This window comes from Macaca thibetana, chromosome 2 (assembly GCF_024542745.1).
Source record: "Macaca thibetana thibetana isolate TM-01 chromosome 2, ASM2454274v1, whole genome shotgun sequence".
NCBI lineage: Eukaryota > Metazoa > Chordata > Mammalia > Primates > Cercopithecidae > Macaca > Macaca thibetana.
The window spans coordinates 166,457,883-166,479,103 of NC_065579.1; the positions used below are offsets into that span (position 1 = coordinate 166,457,883).

The 21,221-nt window shown below is 40.7% G+C and overlaps 1 protein-coding gene and 1 long non-coding RNA gene across 6 annotated transcripts in view; one reads left to right on the forward strand and one right to left on the reverse strand.

The window, feature by feature from the left end:
- Positions 1-5,432: 5,432 nt before the first annotated feature.
- The window catches only part of LOC126949274 (uncharacterized), a 48,261-nt gene continuing 32,472 nt past the window's right edge, over positions 5,433-21,221 (reverse strand). Inside the window, exons 1-3 of one of the 4 annotated variants that reach the window (XM_050782009.1) lie at positions 13,291-13,832; positions 13,125-13,178; positions 5,433-5,683 (exon numbers count right to left, since the gene is read on the reverse strand). In XM_050782009.1, the coding sequence (XP_050637966.1) occupies positions 5,641-5,683; positions 13,125-13,178; positions 13,291-13,502 (309 nt within the window). In that variant the 5' untranslated portion in view covers positions 13,503-13,832 and the 3' untranslated portion in view covers positions 5,433-5,640. Of the gene's footprint in view, positions 5,684-12,534; positions 12,652-12,829; positions 13,179-13,290; positions 13,833-16,975; positions 17,146-21,221 lie in introns of those variants that run through there. The other 3 variants (XM_050782010.1, XM_050782008.1, XM_050782007.1) reach the window with 3 other exon arrangements.
- On the forward strand, positions 12,811-15,499 carry LOC126949277 (uncharacterized). 2 transcript variants are annotated; one of them, XR_007723648.1, is made up of 3 exons: positions 12,815-12,961; positions 15,133-15,228; positions 15,434-15,499. It is a non-coding gene; the product is annotated as an uncharacterized LOC126949277 (long non-coding RNA). The 2 variants fall into 2 exon arrangements; XR_007723647.1 differs by lacking the exon at positions 15,133-15,228 and having other exon boundaries at positions 12,811-12,961.

A 21,221-nucleotide genomic window follows, 5' to 3' on the forward strand; every position in this document is an offset into this window, starting at 1 on the left:
ACAAGTCCTGCTCATTCATCTATAAGCAACAATGACTCCCTTAGTCACGGAAGAAACTGGAGGTTTTCACTAGTCCACATTCACCATGTATTCTTCGAGGGGATGGTTATCATTTATCACAGGGGATTTGAAATCAGATGGCTGGGTGTGAATCCCAGCTTCACTCATTGTCAGCTTTACAACCTGGGGCAAGTTCCCTAAACTCTCTGCGTATACTTCAGTTTCTTCATTTATAAAATGGGTTGAAAAATCGTGCCCACACCACAAGATACTAAATAACCCACAGCATTACTGGGAGAATGAAATAAGTAAATAAGGGTATGCATGGCAGTTGGAATAGTTCCTGGCACAGAGTGAGAACTGAGTAAATCTTAGCTGTTATTATGACCTCATAGAGTTGCTTAGAAGAAAAGATGAGACAGAATTCTTGCCTGGCATGTGCCAAGTACTTGAAAAATGTTTGCCATTGTTTTATGCTTGATGTATTTATCATGTACAGGTTTAGTGGACATTTATTGTTAAACTCATCAAGTCCTAGGTTAACAAATCTGGATATAATTTTAGATAGATATCGGACTTGGCTAGACCCTACCTGACCTTTGCCACCAAGATTCTAGTACACAGAATAGGCAATTGGGAAGCGCCAGCCCCCTACCCCTACCTCCACCATGACAAGGGCTGTTATAAAAAAAGATTTCTTTCCAGTGCCTGCAATGTAATCCATCAGTATGAGATTATGGTACACTTTCTTTTCCTGATAACATTGGTAATTAAAGGACACTAAGCACCCATCATGATTCAGCATTCTCTCCCAAAAACTCATGTGGATTAAAAGCATCACAGTATCTATATGGCATCTGATCCTTTCCCAGGAACCTCTTCCAAAATTCTCCTGCAGGAAGCAGCCCTGACCTGCAGTGTCTTGGAATGGGAAGCTCTAATAATGTCAACAAAAGATACTTTATTTTAAAAAACCATAACTGATCCTAATAGGCAAAAGCTGAGAAAGATGAAAGTAGTGAAAAAGTAGCAGGAAAATATACGGACTGTCTTTGAACGAGTCAATTGAGATTCAGAATGAGGTTCACACAAAGGCCACCCTCCAACCGAGATTTACATGGTCTAAGTAATAAAGCAGCCACGGGGGAAAAACTCACTAACAAAAATGTTGCTTCCTCTGCTGCCTGACTGAAGTTGGAGAATGTAAGAAGCAGTGTGATCCCCAGAGAAAGTGAGAGAGTGTGGGGTGCATGAGGAAGGGGTTAGGGAGGAGAGCCAGGTCCAATGGCTCCACCTTAACCTGAGAAGTATTGAAATTATCATGAAGCAAAGAAAGCCTTGGCACCCTGTAGTCCATGACAAATGAAGCAACATGAACCATGGGACAAATCAGATGCCAGCAAAAAGTATGCTGTCTCCGGCCATCTCTTCAAACCTAAATCATCATCCCAAAGGCAAGGCGTCCATGATATTAAATAACCCCGTCTTAAAATGTCCAGTGTGAAGTTTGTTTGCTTTTTTGTTTTAAAGAAGCAGCTTTGTATTCTCAGGCTGTGTCTATATGCAATTGCTTTGATCATTTTCAGTGACACGGGCAGTCGATGCAATTGAACCAAATCAAATAAGAAGTGTCCTTGGTCAAACAACTTGTTGGACCTGAGTGGCGCACTTCTCTCAAAACGTTCACACAGGTGAAGATTGCAGCGTGGCTGGCCGGCCAGTCAGGCAGTCCATCATTCAGTCAGGATATCTACACCTCCTATGGAAGAGTCCTCAGGGTACAGTGTGGCTCCAATGGAAACCTAATTTAAAGTGGTTACCAGATGACCAGCCTGGAGCCTCTCTGTCCAAAATACAGAGAACCTTGCGGCCGTGTCTTTAGTTTAACACGACTATTGGCCGCTTTGATTTCTCCTGGCAGGAAAAGTAAAAGTGAAAATTGTGCATATCCTGCTTTTGACATAATGAAGCATTTCATAAATTGAAAATCTTGGGATCCAATTATAAAGGCCAAATTGCTATTTTACTCACTCAGATAAATAGCTATGGTCTCCTTGATCTTGCCCTTTCTAATTTACCTTATCTCATGGATTCCTCACAATAACTCTATGGAAAGCATTTGTTCTAGTCAGGGATCTGTTGGTTGTGGTAACAGAAGCTCAATTCAGCTCAAGAAAACAGAAGAATGGGGGTTGGGGAGATGACTGTACAGTTATAGCATAGTCTCACAGAATCTAGGAAAAGCTGACTGAACCATCAGGCTTCAGGACAAAGTTGCCATAGTTCTGGGACCTGTCAGTCTCTCCTTGCACCCCACCTTCTTTGAGTCAAGTGCCCACCTTGGTCTCAGCAGCCTCCATTTGGAGGCAGGATCACATGGGTAAAGCAAGAGATGCCCAATTATCAGGGGCTAAAGTGAAGGTCATATTGCTGAAGAAGAGGGCAGAAGCAAAGGATTACACCCAAACAATTTGAGTACAGCAATATGATATCCATTTGTCTCATTAAAAAAAAAAAACAGGCACAGAGGAGTCAGGAGGGTTTAGTTATATGGCTAGCAAATGGCTCAGGCCTTCCAAGACCATGGGTGTTGAATTCAGACAGGTTTAACTTGTAATTCTACAGCTTGCTTGCTGTTGGCTCCTGGGCAGGTTATTTAATCTTTGTGCTTCCATTTCCTTTCCATTAAAATGGGTTCATGTCAAAGGTTTGTTTTAGGATTCATTAAATGAGATAATTTATTTAACCCGTCAAATTTAGGGCCTGGAATGTAGTAGCGCACGCGCGCACGCACACACACACACACACACAGAGTAGCTTTTCTCTCACCTCTGGAGTTGAAACCATGCCCTAAGCTGCATGACTGTTTTACCATTGAATTACACATGGTCTCCTGATGTTCTTCTTCCATGCCTATGTGCTGCCCCTCCCAAAGACTGCCAGCTTCCTGGGGACCATGTCTCATTTCTCTTGCGTCAGACACTGGGGCTGGCTGAGGACACTGGCAGTCTCTTCAAATTCTTGTGGAATTAAACTGGCTGAATTAGTTTGCATGTCACTTCTTTTCCTGGAAAATCCCCGGAGGACCATGTACCATCTTGGTTTTATTGAGTGTTTCTCAGGCTATCTACTCTGGGACACCAACCTATTTTCCCCTCTCTTTACTTCTCTCTTTCTTTCGTGCAGCTCCACCTGGAGGCCAGTGGCTTCAGTTTGTCACAAAGACAAATTTATTACAGCAAAAAAGTGCCCCCTACTCAAGAGCTGTTCAACTCCAGATGACTCCAAATGAAGAGAAGGGATTCTGAATTCTGCTTCTTGGGTATGTTACCATGGGATTTCTTTGTTGGCGGTATGGAGTAGAGGGCAGGCAATCTTTATACCACATAGATGATTGAGTAGTGTTTAAAGTGGAGAAGTACTTTTAAAGCAAGTATTCAAATTATGAGAATATATCCAGTAGGAAGTGGGTAATTGCTTGTCCAGAGATGTCTTCACATTAGTCATCTCACAGTCTCCTCTGAGTTATATGCAAAGTCTAGATATCAACACAGTGCTTAAAAGTCTCCCAGACAAGGTTCTGACTTTGAAGAAAGATACAGCATACGGATGCATTAAAGATAGATTTAGGAAGGGGAAGAAAACTCATATATAACAAACGCTATCACGTGTCTGCATTGAACTAGGCACTTTTCGTGCAGTATTTCATTTTCCTAGCAATTTTGCAAGATTAGTAATATAATTCTAATTTCAGAGGTGAGAATTATAAAGTTTATTGCCATAGGCCATACAATTAGTAGGTGATATGCTGGGACCCAGCAAGAGGGCTGCAATAAGAAGATACCAAGTCAATCTCGCTTTCTCAAACTGTTCGTTTCCCTTTTTCATGCTTTGGGCAACACCACTTGACCGCTATGGACTGAGAGAGAAGACTGGTCATCAAGGCGACTGCGTGAGGAGAACAGAAAGAAGGAATGGAGTTGTTTAGAAACCAAGCCACTGGGTTGGCCATCATTCCAATGGAAAGTTTTGCACCACAGGTTTGGAGCCATTGAAAGACCATTCTGATTAATGCAGAATGATTAGCACATAGGCTTTTGAATCAAACTGAACTGGGCTCTGCCCTTTATTATATGTCCTTGGGCAAGCTTAACCTTAACCTTGCTAAGTCTCCATTTTCTTACTTGTTAAAAAGGAGGATAATATTAGTAACTACCTCATAAAACAATTGTGAAGATTAAATGCAATAGCTTGTATGAAGTGATCCTTGCTTAGCAGCCTGGTTCATAATAAATACTCCAGAAATGTTAGCTGCCATCAATAGTGCATAATTTTAAAGAAATGGGCATTTTTTTATTACTGGAATTGCTGCAAGGATGACAAATAGACATCCTTGCTTAATAAAGGGATGTGATTCATTTACAAATAGCAGCACACATTTGCATGTAGACAATAGTGTGATAATATTCTTAAATACAGTTTGTTCAGTTTGCTCTTCTAAGAATATAAAAACATACTGCTTGCCGTTGATCCTGAACACCTCCCCCCGTTACTTGTTTACATTGTTAAATTGCTTAGCAATCTCTCTTTTAGGCTCGACTAGAGACATACAATTTCAATCAAGAGCAGGGCAAAATACCACAAAACTTAAATAAATATACTACTACCACATTAAAGATAAAACATAAAAATCACGTTTATTTTTCATCACATTTCTTTTATCTTCTCATGACTTTGACTTTCTGCAAATTCAAATGTTTTTCCTTCCCCATATAAGAGGTGAAGTTTGGCTACAGTAGCTCAGCATGTGAGTGGAAGGGTAAGGAGCATCTCGGGAAGGGATGGGTCTCTCTGCTCTCAGTTCCAGAATCCCATCTTGTCATTAATCTCGTACTTTTTCTTCCCTTACTATGGCACTCTGGACTAGCTCAACAATCATAGAGGGGACAAAAGGGACAGTGATCAACTTTCCCTCTAGAAAAGGATCGAAACATTTCCTTTTTATGTTTTCAAAGGACAGGAGCCCAGTCTTGTCTCATTTACTCTGTTGAGTGGAGTAATTCATGAGCCCACATCACCTAGTCCTGAAATTCCTTCAACTACCAATGTACCCCTGCCAGTAATATTCTCAACTTTCTAATGACAGACTTTCTTACCCTCTATATTACCATCCTATCTGCCTCATCTGTAACTTTCTCCAGAGGAGCTCTCACCATTGGCAAATTATTTTAAATCCTGTTTTCAAACCAGGTAGAACAACAACAACAATAATAATAATACTAAGCAAATGTTAGTTGTAATAATTGACTCAAAAGACCTAAGTCTGTTTTCCAGCATTTCTGAGGGTAGGTCACTTCTGAACTCCAGAATTGGAGAAAAAACTTCAGAATTGCTCTCTGTTTCAGGTACAGCCTTCCATAATATCTTCTCTCTTCTTCTCTTTCTCTGCTCCCTGTCCTCTTGAATAATAGATGGGATCAGAAGACCTCCCTCAAGGTTTACCTCAGGTCCAATTTCTAGCCTTGTCAGTTTGTTTGTTTGTTGCCTTGAATACATCACTTTACAATTCTGAGCATATGCCAAAGTCTGTTCAAGCTCCAAAATTTCTGCCCCTTATACATCTGAGAGAGACTTTCATTTCTAGATAGGAACTAGATGGTCACAGCAGGCTAACACACATGTGCTGCAATAAGAAAAAAAAAAAAAACAGGTAAATTGAAAGCGTCATTAAAGACACTACCTTGTTGGAAGCAACAGGAACTAGATAAACTTAAATTCCTACATGAGCTTATAATCATCAGCTGTTTGCTTCCCAAGGAGAATTTGTTCATTGCAGGTAAAGGCTGAAGATGAGATTTGGGCCAAAGAGAAGGACTTTACTGGGTAAATCAGAAATCAGCAGAAGTTGTGGTGAATGAATGGGATTGGCATAATAGATGGGAAAATAGAAGAGTGCAAAATGCAAGGCTCATTTCCATATGTTTTGGAATGGTGGGGAAGTCTCAAAGGGGCAGAACCAGAAAGAGAAAAAAAAATCTACTGTAGTCTGCAGTGCTTGAGAAACGATGTCTTGTTAGAAATATGGGTTTACAATAAATGCCCAATAATTTTTCCTCATAAACCATTTGCCAGATTTGAACCTTTGTGGCATAGATGTCTAAGATATAGGCTCTAAATCTCTGAAGAGTAGACTATTTAGAACTGTGGAGACAGGTTGCTCCTAGGCTTCCCATCAAAAGCCCAAAATTGACCTCTGCAAAATCAGGGACAAATAAAAGGTGAACTGGGATTTGCTAAAAACTGCAACTCAACCTCCTCTCCAGCACAATCTCTGCCTGTCTGCCCAGCAGAGGATAGGAGGAACCCTTGCTGGTAGACATTTCATCTGAACATTTTCTTTGTTGTTGTCATTATGTTGTTTTGTTTGGGATTATTTTTAATACCCAATATCTGTAAGATAACTAAAAATTACTAACATGAAAAGAAAATTGAAGGTTTGATTTGTAATCAAGAGAAAAAAAATCAAACAATAGAAGCAGACTCACAAATATAAAAATTAGCAGAAAATGACTTTAAAACAATAAAGATTATTATGTTAATGGATACAAAGGAACTAGATATGTGTTAAATGTTAAGAGTTTCAAAGAGAATTAAAATGGCTAACAAAGCCATATGGGTATTATAGAATTTGGAAAATATAATACCTAAACTTAGGAACTTATTGAATGAATTTAATAGCATGTGGGACATAGCATATTTAACTCAAAGACAAGATCAGTTTTTAAAAATGCCCAAATTGAAACACAAATGTGAGAACAAAGATAGAATCGAAAGAATGGAATAAAACATAACAGACATTGAATACACAGTCAAAAAATCTAATACTTGCATAACCAAAGTGCCAGAATGAGAGGAAAGAGGGAAAAGAAGAAGAAATTGTTGCAGAGAAAACAAATTCGCCAAAACAAATCGAGGATATCAACCCACAGATCCAAGAACAGAGGATATCAAGAAGAATAAAAACAATGAAAACCCCATTTAGGCACATAATATTCAAAGTGCTAAAAATTAAAGACAAAGAAAAAATATGAAACAAATCAAAGCAGAGGTGGAGGAAGGGGGACACATTACTTTCAAAGTAACAACAAAACTGACAGTTGATTTTTCAGTAGAAACTATGGAAGCCAGAAGACAATGTCTTAACATCTTTAAATAGCTGAAAGAAAAATATTGCCAACTTAGAATTTTATACCAAGTAAAAATATACTCAAAAGTTAAGCCAAAATAAATATACTTTCAGACAAATAAACCTTGAGAGAGTTTAAACTTTTTTTCACTTTTGTGTTTCAGTTCAGGCATTTTTAAAAAATGATCTTGTCTTTGAGTTAAATATGTTGTGTCCCATATGCTCTTAAACCCATCCAATGAGCTCCCAAGTTTATAGTCTCTAGAGAATGGCACTGTAAGTTTTACTCAAGAAAATGTTTCAGGCTGAAGGAAAATAATCCCAGGTGGAAATATTAAACTCTAGGAAAGAACAAAGAGCACAGTAAAGGAAAAGTATGTGTGTAAATATTAAAAGAATATTGACTTTTTAAAACAAAAATAAGGAAAGACTTGGAGGAACATAACAATGTGGGAATGAAACTGACAATATCACAAACAAACTGGAGGGCCTTGATGAGGTTAAACTGTGGCAAGCTTTTTGCATTACTTGTGAAGTGTAAAATATGAATTTAAAATATATATTGAGAAGCTAGGAAGGCACATTAATTTCTCATATAAGAGCTAATAATGTCAGGAATATATAACTAATAGAGGAGATAAATGGAATGAATACAATACGCTTAATTGAAAACCAAGTAGAGAAGGAGGAATAAAGGAACGAAGAACAGATGGGATAAATAGAAAAAAAAATAGCAAGTAGGTAGAATTAAAGCAACTATTTCAGTCATTATGTAAGTAAGTACACTAAGCACTCCAAAAAGAAAGGTATAGTAGATATTTTAAAAATAGAAGACTCAATTATGGGTTCTTTATAAGAAATATATTTTGAAGTTTAGCATTCTTATCTGAGAAGCAATGAGCCATAGCTTCAGAGATGAAGCACTCTGGGTTTGAATTTTAACTTCTAATTATTAACTGTTCAAACTTGAGTTACATAACTTCTCTGAGTTTTAGTTTCCTCATCTATAATAAAAGAACAATAATATGTATCTAATAGGGTTGATGTGTGAATGAAATAAAATTAATGAGAAAACCTAGGGCAGTGACTGGTAGACCCTCAATAAATGATAGATATTATTTTTACTCTCAGCACCAACACCCCCCCCATCCCAGTCTCTCTTAGGGAGGTACTCTTACATTTTGGTTAATAGCCAGGGTGATAGAATTACATTACTTGACTTTTAATTCCAGCTCTATCAGTTATTAGCCACGCAACCTTGAGTAAGGTGTTAAAACTCCCTACATCTTGGTTTTCCCACTTGTAAAATGGGTACTTCTCAGAATTATGAAAGTAAAATGAAGTCCTCTGTTAAGACACAGTAGATTTCCTGGAACATAATGAGTACTCTCTACATGGCAGCCAGAGTAACTATTAAAACATAAGTCAGGGCCAGGTGCAGTGGCCCACGCTTGTAATCTCAGCACTTTGGGAGGCTGAAGCGGGCAGATCACCTGAGGTCAGGAGTTCCAGACCAGCCTGGCCAACATGGTAAAACCTCGTCTCTACTAAAAATGCAAAAATTAGCTGGGCGTCGTGGTGGGCACCTGTAATCCTGGCTACTCAGGAGGCCAAGGCAGGAGAATTGCTTGAACCTGGGAGGCAGAGGTTGCAGTGAGCTGAGATCACACCATTGCACTCTAGCGTGGGCAACAAAAGTGAAACTCTGTCTCAAAAATAAATAAATAAATAAATAAATAAATAAAGTCAGATCATGTCAATCATTTGTTCAAAAGTTTCTATTGTTTCATTGTACTAAAGTTTCTAAAGTTCCATTGTACTTACAGGAAAAGCCAAAATCTTTACACCTACCTTCAAGGTACTTCAAGATCTATTGGCCGGGCGCAGTGGCTCAAGCCTGTAATCCCAGCACTTTGGGAGGCCGAGACGGGCGGATCACAAGGTCAGGAGATCGAGACCATCCTGGCTAACACGGTGAAACCCCGTCTCTACTAAAAAAAAAAAAAATACAAAAAACTAGCTGGGTGAGGTGGCAGGCGCCTGTGGTCCCAGCTACTCGGGAGGCTGAGGCAGGAGAATGGCGTAAACCCGGGAGGCGGAGCTTGCAGTGAGCTGAGATCCGGCCACTGCACTCCAGCCTGGGCGACAGAGCCAGACTCCGTCTCAAAAAAAAAAAAAAAAAAAAAAGATCTATTGCTCCTTTGAACTCATGTCCTAGTTACCTCTCTGTGCTCATGTAACTAGTCACCCCCTTGCTTACTCCAGTTACCTTAGACATACTGGCCTCCTTGCACTTCCTTCAGATTCATGGCAAGTCAGTCATGCTGTAGTCTCAGGGTCATTGCCCTTGAAGATTTCATTAAGGTTCTTCCCTCTGTGACCACCCACACCTGCCACTCACATCAACATAGCTTGCTGCTTTACCACTGTTTGGTCTTGCTTAAATGTATTATTCAGAGAGGGCATACAAGACTATCCTAAGTAAAACTGTATCTCACTGCCCCACCAACTCCACTTCCTGATCTTACTTCCTTGGTTTGTTTTTCTGCTTAGGAGAAATCAACAGTTAACATTCCTTTCCATGATAATTATGTGTGAGTTTACTGTATGCCATCTTCCATAACAGTGTAAAGCCATGAGGGCAGGGATTTTTGTCTCTGATCACTGTTATAGCCCCTAGCACTTTGATGACTACCTGGTAGATAGTAGGTACTCAAGAAGTATTTATTAAATCAAAGAATTTCAAAGGTAGTCACCATTATTATTTATTTCTTTGGTCATTTCTTCCTTCTTTAGTAACCATTGGGGATACTGGACCATAACTGAATTCAAAACATAGCTAAGCCTAGTAGTCATTTCTTCAAGGACTTCACTTCCCTTCTGAATTCTCTGACCATGGCCATTCCTCCTGTTTTACCCACTCACAGCATTGATCTCTGTTTTGTGATTCTTTGGTTTAAGTGTTTCTTTTCCACTAGACCCATATCAGTAGAGACCTCATTTATTTTTGCTTGCCTCTCTATTCCCAAACTTTGTACAGTGTGCTTGGCACATAAAATGAATGCAACAATGAATGAATGATCAATATGGGCTCTCATTCTTTTTTTGCCTATAATAAAACTAATTTTGCACATTGTTTGTCCTCCCTGGCTGTGCTATGTTTAGTGTTTGTTTGTGGATGATAAACTTTCCTCATTAACACTGCACTGTATGACTTAAGCTAAGCTGTGTGCTAGTAGGTATTCACAACTGTTTCTCTTTGGTTTGTGTTCAGAGTAAAAGTTAGAAGAGCAATAGGTTGCTAGTTAGCAAAAAATCCATTTACTATTGCTCATGTCTGTGAAAATATCCAATTAATATTATGCATTAAAATTTCACAATAAGGATGACCCTGGAGATCAGACTAGTACGAAAAAGAACAAAGTGAAGATAGAAGCATTCTTCTTTGTAGAAATAGGAAGATTATGGCAACTGTAGCAAGGCCAAGAGAAAGGAATGGTTATTTATTGGAAGGCTGTCATACCAGATTCCATTCAAAGTACTTTGCATTTATGATCCCATTTGAACTAAGCCATATTGGCAAATGTGGAAATGTGTGCGTGTGTTTTTATGTGTGCATATTGTGGGTGTTTGAAAGTAGCAGGCGCTATCCCTGTCTCTGCTTTATATTAGCTATGCAATCTTGAGCAGGTCAATTAATGCCCCTGAGCTTCTGCTTATACATACCAGCTTGGAGATCAAATAAAAAAATGGATTTGAATAGTCTTTGAAAATATCGAGAACAAGTGTGTGTGTGTCCATGTGTATGTGTGTGCGATGTTACAGGGGTCAAAGCAACAACCTGTTCCTTTGGATACATAATAATTTTGCATGTCCCCAGGTGAAAGGTTAGTATCACCTTATTACCCATTTACTTATTGCAACTCAGTCCAGAAAAATATATTAAACACCTGTGATGTGCCAGACTCCATAAGGACATGGAGAATAAAATGAACTAAATATGATCCTGCCTCATAGAGTTCACACTTGAGAGGAGGAAGCATATGGGCATAAAAATAACTATAAAACTCATGGCAGAGTATACAGAATGCTATTAGTGGCATTTTACAAACAAGACACTAGGAAATCACACTCAATAATTTATTCAATCAATGCTTACTGATTACCAACTATGGGCCAGGCATTTTTCTAGAACCCAGAGAGATTACGGTGTACAAGAAAGACAAGGAGCCTGTTTTCATGGGGCTTACATTCTGGTGTGTGGAGACAGAGAACACCCTGATAATGCCATGGATAAATAAAATAATTTCAATTAATTACTGTGTTGAAATAGAACATGGTAATGTGATAATGAGTTCAGTTGAGGGGTGGGATAGAAGGTGGTCAGCTCTGATACCTGAGCTGAGGCTAGAATAAGAATGAAGTAGATTTGTGAAGAATTTATGAAGATCTTCCACCCTGAATGAACAGCAAGAGCTGGGATTAGGAGACAAAAATGAGCTTGTGGGGCTTTAGATCTGAAAGAAGGGATATGTAAAAGCATGCTGTGACAAGTGAGAAAGTGATATGAGATGAGGAGCGATGAGCGAGGGTGGATAGGGGCAGATGGCACATTACATTTTGGCTATGGTGAAGAATTTGGGGTTTAATCAAGGTGCCATGGGAAGCCACTGAAGGTTCTAAAAAGAGAAGAGAGAGGATTTGATTTCCATTTTAAAAGAGCAATCTCGTTGCTATGTGGCAAGTGAGGACTTCAGTGGGGAGACAATGAATTCAGGAAAACCAGACAAGAGGCTATTTTTGTAATTCAGGTGAATGATGATGAAGGGTGACCTGTAACTAAACTAGGAACAGTCTAGGTGGTGAGAAAGAGACAGATGCAGGATATATTTTGGAGGTAAGCCAACAAGAGTTGGAAGAAGAGGAGAAAGGTTGTTTCTAAATAAAGAATGCTTCCGTTTCTATCTTTAGTTCAGAAGCCTTTTATGTCAAACATTATAGCAGCTAATAAATTGATTCTATAAATATATCTAATGTACATTTAAGCTAATATTAAATTTCTTTGGGTCTTCAGAGTTTGTATTGTAAAATTAGCACAAAATAAAAATGCTTAATAAAGAAAGTTGTAAAATACAGAAAAGCAAAATTCTTGATAAAAATATATATTATAAAATACGCTACATACATATCTAAGATGAGAATGCCTATTTTTTCCCTTAGAAATGTGATTTGATCTCGTATTTGGGGGCGGGAGGGGCATGCTGCTGTGCTGTACCAGGTTTTGCCTCTTTTTCTGCAGCATCTTTCAAGAACTGAAAACAATTTAACAACGTTATCACAAACGTGGACATTTATTTCATCAAATATGAGAGGTGACTTCCACCATTGGGGCAAACGGACCTGGAAATGCCGAGATGTCCCAGGAAGTCTGGAGCTGATGGAGCCCGCTTCCATCTCACCAAGACCTTAAATACAATACACAGTCCCCGCTGCAAATCCATTCCCATCCGTGCTTTGAGACGGAAGGAGGGAAATTGCAACTATTTACAGCAACCGCCATCTGAGCAAGGACTGAGTCATGCAGTACCTCGGGAAAGCTAGGTTGGAAACCCTTGTCAACATGCAGTCAAGCCTATGGTTAGAACTGGCCAGAGTGCGCCCTGCATCTGCGGGAGGGTCCCGGGGCCGTCTCGAATTTGTTTTTTTTTTGTTTGTTTGTTTGTTTGTCTGTTGTTTTTTTTAGCCCTCTCTCTAAGGGCTAAGGATTCCATCGAGGTAAGGAATGGGCGGGAATGAGTCCTCAGCTGGCGCGCCGGGGGAGCGCGGCTGGGAGCAGCGGGGCCACAGCTCGGCGGTGTGGATCCTCCCCCTGCCCGCCCAGAGCCGACCCGGGGCTGGAAGTCCGGGGCAGCCTGCGAGGCTGCAGTGTGGCACGCACCAGCTCCCGGCGGCGTCCTCTCCCCCGCCGCGCGCAGTAATGGATCTCTGCGTCCTAAAAGAGGAAGATAATGCCGGGGTTAGCTTATAAATAGATGGTTGCATGCTCTCCCTGCGAAGCATTGATTGAGGCCGCTAAGCTGACTATTGATCTAATTTTAACTTACATGTTCGCACGCACCCTTCCCGCCTCCCTGTCGCGGCTCGGCGGAGCGCGGGGCACGCTGTCTCTCGCGGCCGCCAGAGGGCGGGCCACTAGTCCTCCCGCCACCCTGCCCGTCTGGCCTCTCTGTTTACGCAGACGTACAATGCTGGCCTTTATTGGGTTTGAAAAAATAGGAGTTTGATTTTCCTGCACCGGGATGACCTCATCATTCATGAAAGTCGGAGGAAAGCGGGGAATCGGATGACAGGCAGCCGGGAAAATAAAGCTTGCATTTCACCTCCGCCTACTTCACCACCTACACAGAGCACTCGGGATGTGCTCCTCATTTTAAAACCACCTTGCTGAAGCGGGGAAGTGGGGGAGGCACTAGGAGTGGAATGTTAAATTCTTCTTGGTACTCTGGCACTCGGTGTGCAGCGGCTTCTGTTTAGAAGGTTAATGTCACCTACTCTCTGCCTACAGAGCCTCTTGTAAGGGCGCTCTCCTGAACTGTCACTAAATGCCAGTGCAACAATTTTATTGTTGACTTGACTAACATATTACTAATTATTTCTAGGCAGAATTCATCTTGCCAAAGTTTAAGCAATGGTCATCAGCAATTTTATACTGCTGGCTTGTAAATTTCGAATCCGCTTATGGCTTCAAATGAGTAAGGTAGAGAATTAGAATCTATCATAGTTTTGCTTGCCGCCTTTTGGGACCACAGCACATCAGGATGGGGGTATAGGGTAAAGTAAATGAGATGGAAAGGGAGACAGAAGACAAAGAAAGATGCCTCCCCTGAAATTCCCCAGCCCTAGAACTCAGCACGTGAACAAACTTTCCTCTGGGATTGAGTGAAACCTATTAATAGGAGTCAATGTTTATCAGACACTTGCTGTGTCCCAGACATTGTACTAACTGTTTTATATTTGTTACTTCATTAAATTCTGAAGACAACCTATCAGATTCTATTATTATCCATATTTTAGAGTTGAAAAAAACTGAGGCTAGCTGCACAAAGTCGATTAGCTAGACAGGGACTGAACCAAGATTCAAACCTCTGTAGGGGCTGACCCAGAGCCTTGCTTCACATCACCATGTCGAGTGTCTTGACGACATGCCTACCCTTGGCAAAGTCTTAAACTCTCTGCATCTCTAAGCAAAGGAGGGTGCATGTGAAGAGAGATGGCCACTTTCAAATAAGGCCTATCTAGGCCAAAATGGAAAAGCTCTTCATAGGGAGAGCTCTTGCAAAAGTGAAAAACTGACAAAAAAATGATCATCTGCAGTGTTGCTCCTGATAATAGCTTATAGGATGGAAATAAAGTAACCAGAAGAAAGAAACTTGTATTAAGGGGCCCCCACCTGTCTATTCACACCACAAAGATTTGTGTGCAGTGAACTGGCCATTGTGGTGGTCACTTAAGTCTTGTGATGAGGAAGACAGAAGTGCTCTATCCCCTCATGGAACCTCGTGAGAGAAAGGGGTTATAACTAAGTGAACAATCAAACACATAATTATAATTTGTGATGATTACAAAGGGCCCCGGTATACTTGGGAGGAGGGAGTCAAGAAAGCCTGTCTGAGGAAATGCCATTTACACGGAGAGACACAACGTGGGTAAGGGTTAGCCGGATCCAGGATGGGCCTGAGCATAATATGGAGGGATATGAGGAAGCCTTGAGGAGAAACTGGTGTTGGGGAATGAGTGGGAGAGGAGGCTGGAGAGTTCATGTGGTATCTGATAAACCAGAGTAAAGATCTGCAACATCATCTTAAGTACAGTGGGGATACCCCCTTAACTCTCCCAGTTTCTGGCTTGAGGCACTGGATTGAATGAGGCATCATTTACTAATCCAGATGACATGAAAAGAGGAGCAAGTTGGGGAACCCTTGGTTTGGGCCTTTCCTATTTGAAGAGTGAACGCTGCTGACCACAGAAAAGAGACTTCAAAAGTAAGCTTTGAGTGACTTATTGATACGGACAGGAGACAGGGAAATACTGGATAGAAGAGGGTGGTTCCCCAGCAAAGACCCCACCCTCAAGCCTGGATACCCGCAGCCCTAAATGAGGACAGGCATTCTTGTTTTTGTTCCCAAAAAGTTGCCTTTTGGCCCACCACACCCCCTAACCTGTACCCATATAAACCCGAAACCCCAGGCTTCAGAGGCAGACTAGGAGACGAGGAGACACACAGATGAACGGCGGAATGGCGCAGCAGAGAAAGAGAGAAGAGAAGGAGCAGCTGAAGGCTGAGAGGAGATTGGCTGGGGAAAGTCGGAGAGGAGTTTGGCAACTGGACGGCCAAACTCCAGGGCAAGATCATCTTCCCACTCCCTCGCCGCTTTCAGCTCCCCATCCATCCTGCTGAGAGCCACCTCTACCACTCAATAAAACCCCTGCATTCATCCTTCCAGTCTGTGTGTGATCCAATTCTTTTGGGATGACCGGGTACCAAGGGGCCAATGAACTTGTTAACACTTAAACCACCTGTGGATGGCAGAGCTAAAAGAGCATTGTAACCCTGGGGTCACAGGTAGCCACCCCTAGACGCTGCTGTGGGGTCGGAGCTCAAAAGTGCTCGCCCCAATTCCTGCACCTGCCTGTCTGCATGCTCCCCCTCCTCTAAGGGGCTTGAGCTCGTGGAGGTCGAACAGAGAGTTGTACCCCTTGTCACACACCCTGCAACGGGGGCCAGAGAACTCTCCCATTTCATTATCATTTTTTTGTTGAAGTGACCTGTTTATCATCCTTGTTATCATTGCCCCCACTGTCAAGAAGGTCAGCTTTAGTACTGCTATGTGTGAAGTGGAAGAAGAAAACAAGAAAGCTGTGGTATGTGTACTTGCTTTTTGATATGGTTTGGATCTATGTCCTCACCCAAATCTCATGTTCAATTGTAATCCCCAGTATTGGAAATGGGGCCTGGTAGGAGGTGATGGGATCATGGGGACAGAGTTCTCATGAATGGTTTAGCACCAGCCCCCTGGCGCTGTTCTCCAGATCCTGAGTGAGTGAGTTATTGTGAGATCTGGTTGTTTAAAAATGTGTAGCACCTCCTCCCGACACTTGGTCCTGCTCCTACCATGTAAGATGCCTGCTCCGGCTTTGCTGTCTACCATGAGTAGAAGCTTCCTGAGGCCTCCCCAGAAGCAGGTGCAGCACCATGCTTCCTGTACAGCCTGTGGAACCGTGAACCAATTAAATCTCTTTTCTTTATAAATTACCCAGTTTCAGGTATTTCTCTATAGTAGTGTGAGAAAGGACTCATATATTTTTGTTACAAAACCTGGAGTCTGTGGCCGCCAAACTGAAAAAAACAACAAGCAGCAACTCTTTATTTGTATATCACTTGCGGGACCAGTAAGGGCATTGTGGTTTATAGCCATACATATGAGGAGAATCACAGAGAATTATAATTGGAAAGGATCTCATTACACTCATTAGGAAACCAAAGACCCAGAGATGAAGTGATTTGTCCAGGGTCACACAGCAAGCATGTAAGTGAACAAAAGCGGGGGTCAGCAGAGAGGTCTCCGGTTCTTTCTTATGCTACCCTGCCTCTCAAGGGTTAAGACTTTCTCTGTTAGACACATATGCCTTATTCATAAGGAGAGGCTGCCAGGCTCTTATTAAACCGGGGAATACACTTTCATTCAAACTCTGAGAAATGCAAGTGTCTAGACAATACATTCTCCCCACCATTCTGCAATTCTCCAGGACAAGAACCCCAACTTCCCTTAGCATAGCTTGGCATTTGGCTAGACCTGAAGTCATCCAGCTTCTGGCAACAGACCATTCTCCAGGCAGTGGGTATGGACAGATTGTTTTCTTCCTCAGCTCCAGTAGGATGTGCTCTTGCCTGTGGGAGCCTGCCAATAATAAACGAAGAGTCGATCACCTGCTATGCATCAGACCCTTTACCTACTGAGCTCTCCTAAGTTATCATAAAGACTGGCTGGTCCTTTCCTTCTTCCTCATTCCTTTGAAAATTTTCGAATTGGAGTGGAACTAGAAATCATTATCCTGTACGAAAGAAGCATCTCTGCTTTAGATTCATGGCAATGTCTGTTTCTTCTTCCTGATATGTGTAGAAACATGAGATGAAATCAGTTGTCCCACGACTTTGACTTATTAAGAGTGGAAACATGATTAAATTTTGCCACTACCAAGGTAAATCCAGAAAGATAAAAATGGTTTAAGTCTATTTATCCATCACACTCTTTTGAAATAAGGTTTTCTACAACTATGACTTGTGGAGGTTATGGATCTTGGATGTTAGATATCAACAGTCCTATTTCCCCAAATTCATTAATTTATTTTTGTCTCTTCAAGTAGTAAATATTACTGTTCATTCATTCATGATTCTTCTGAAATATTTCATTTCTAGAATTATCACCCTCTCTTTCTTCTATTACAAGGACAGTAATATTTAATGGCAGTAGTTTTCCAAAGAAGGATACATTCTGTGCTATGATTTACAGAAAAGCATCTGATGGCATTTCACAGCAGAGATTGGCATTTATACAACAGAAAACAGTCATAACAGTTTTTAAATAAAAAACTTTGTAAAAACAATGGCACAGAGAGATAGTTAGGAGTCATTCCTGCAGTGTAGAATTCAATCACTGAGGACTGTCCATAATTTAATCAAAATACTTAAATGCAATTCTTCCCACATTGTCCATGGGAAGTTTAATATTTTTGTTTATACTTTTCTGCATTTTAAAGGTTTCTATAATGCAAATATGTTACTTTTATCAAGAGAAAAAAAGCAAAACCATTTTTTAAAATGTATTCCACATTGGAATGATCACCTCAAAATTTAGAGGATTATTGAGTAAAAGGTAGATGTTCCTTTGATATTAATCCCCAACAAAAGCCATTTGGGGCAAGATGCCTGCAAAAGCAGGGAGGGTCTGCCATATAAATCAAGCTTGTCCAATCTGCAGTCCAAGAGCCACACGCGGCCCAGGATGGCTTTGAATACGGCTCAACACTAATTTGTAAACTTTCTTAAAACATTATGAGATCTTTTTGTGATTTTTTTAAAAGTTCATCAGCTATCATTAGTGTTAGTGTATTTTATATGTGGCTCAAGACAATTCTTCTTCCAATATGGTTCAAGGAAGTCAAAAGATTGGACACCCCTGAAAACCATAGGAAGAGTTTAAGAGTTGGAAATACTCTTGATGAGGCTGCCCTTAAATGGAAAAAACATGTTTATTCTGTGATGTTGGCGAATAACAGTGATTTACCATTTATATATCAAGATATACCAAAATGACACTGCTTTGAGTTATTTCTCCAGAAGAGGCTAGTGGTGCTGGCCCGGAACATAGGCATTAAATTGGAAGATGTCTATCTGGGATTAGGTGTCCAGTTGCTAACTATAAAATACCATCAGTTAACTAGTCTATTAGTTTTATAGTCCTTAACCTTGACCTCATTAGCAGACAGTGGCCCTAACTGCTCACTAGCATGCAAGAACGTAGTTAACATAAGGTGCAAAGACTAATGAAGAAAAAGGACAATTTAACAGTGTAAGAGACCTTTCCCAACCAGTCAATGGGCAAGGGATGGCAATTGCTTTCTGGAAATTGTAAGCAGATGAATTATTAAGAACAACTCTCTAAATAAGCAAACGGAAGCATTTTTTTTTCCTGCTTTTCATGCTGCTTATCTGGCCTTGGCAAGCTGTTCATTGATGAGAAAACATTTCTTTAACAACAAAGATTTTAGGAGGTTCCATTATTTTCATGGCCACCTTGATAGCCTTTGACAGGCTGAAACACAAACATATAAAGTTGGTGCTTTCATCATCTCTCCCCGCTGGGCACGCATAGCTCTTTTTTTTGGGGCGGGGGGCAACTAAATTTGGCTTCCTGATGCTAATTGAGGAAAGAAGGCTGGGAATGAAAATGTCTAATTTTTTTTTCCAGTTGCATTGAGGCAGAAACACCTTTTCTACTCTTCAGTTGTTTTCATTGTTTCCTCCCCTTTTATTCCTTCCATTTGGAGTTGTAGTTCCCCATGCTTTTCCTGCAGAGACCCACACATGCATGTGCCAGCCACTCCCTGGGTGCAGAGGCAGGATAGGTTGCAGGCTGGTAACCCTCCTCCACAACTTTGCGAAGGCTTCACCCACTTCTCTCCTACTCTGAGAGCACATGGGAATGTGTGGGAGTGAGGTGACCTTAGGCAAGGATAATCTCACATCCACTCCAATTTACATGAAAAGTGCTCCATTTGCAAACTTCAGAACTTAATTACTTATAACAAATTACTTGTGGCAAACTCTACAACTGACTGGGGCGGTATGTGACAGTGCTGTGCTTGGGAATGAGAACTGTAATATAGTCCCATTTTCATGACAGAGTGTGGGACAGGGTCTATAGAATTTTGCCACAGTGGGTCCCAAGACCATCCAACCACAGGATTTCATATTCAGAGCAGAAGTGGCTTTGGCAGCGGTGAGTCGGTGTTTAGTCTGTGTAAGAGAAAGATCTTAATTATTTAAGATCTGATGCAAATTAAAAGAATCACCATGTACAGAAATACTGAAACAATCCAGATAAGAATGATACATATTAATACTGAAAAGCTACATTGATCAAGGCACTTACCCTTTTGGTAACTCAGTTTCCTCTCCTTTAAACTGTCAAGGGTAATAGTACTTACCTCATAGGATTGTTAATATCTGTAAAGTACTGTGAATGTTACTTGCCATACAGTAAGTTCTCCGTAAAGGTTAACTCCATTATTATTACTTTCATTACACTGACATGGCCATTTTTGTGGCTAAACTGAGGATGAAAAACATTGCTAGTGTTGCTAATTTTACTAGTTCTAAACTCACCCTAATTATAACATAATAATGAAAGAAAGATGGATATATGGGCATCCTTTAGCCAGTTCAATTTATTGTTGAGTCAGAACGAGATACAGATCAATAGAAAATTCGCCTTTAAAATTATTTCTAGTGGAAGTATAAATCGACACAAACCTTCTAAAGGGTGTTAAGAGCCTTAAAATACAAATACCCCGTGCACCAGCAATTCCTTAACTGTGAATTTATCTTATGGGCACAATCAGAGATGTGTGAAAAGATACATGTGTAAGATTCTTCATCAAACTTATTTATAATACTGAAAAAACGGAACAGCCTTAATGTTTAACAATAAGCTACCATTTAAATAAAGCACGTACATTCATGTGGTAGAATGCTGCACAGACATTAAAAACCATGTTGTCGAAGACTATATATTGACATGGACAAATGTTCACAATATATAACCCAGTGAAAATAGCAGGTTGCAAAGGAGTGTATCATAACAATCCTATTTGAATGTAAGTGTAACAGTTGGACTGAAGTAGATACATGCAAATTTTTTTAATGAAGCTTGCTATATTCTCAAAACTTCTTTGAACCTTAAAATCTACCCAGAGCATATGTCTTATTTTTTGCCCTATTTTTGTGTAGATGTTAGTCTAGTCCACTGATTTTTGTAATCTATTCTTGTTGTTAAAGTCTTTGGCTTTCTCTGTTGACAATTCTGTCAAAATTCAATATCTTTAGCTGTCCTTACTCATAGGTACAAGCTTTCTCTCCCTGAACTAACACTGTCTATCCCAGCTTCACTGACTCCAACCCCAGCGGGGAGGAGAGAGAAATCCTCTTCCTGTGCCTGGGAGCAGCAGCCTCAGTAGTAGGAGGTCCTGTGTCCTGATCTGGTGGCACTTTATTCCGTGGCATCTGCTATCTTGCTGTAGCTGTATGCATGGTTTCCTGAGGCCATGTTCGGCTACATGCCAGCTCCCTCATGGGACTCTTTTGCCCTAGAGGGGCAGCTGTGTGTCCCTTCGGCCCCCACTCAAGTTGCTGTACACCTGTGACCTCTCTACAAAGTTCTGTGCTTCCAGTAGCCATCGGGGTCCTCTTCTGTGC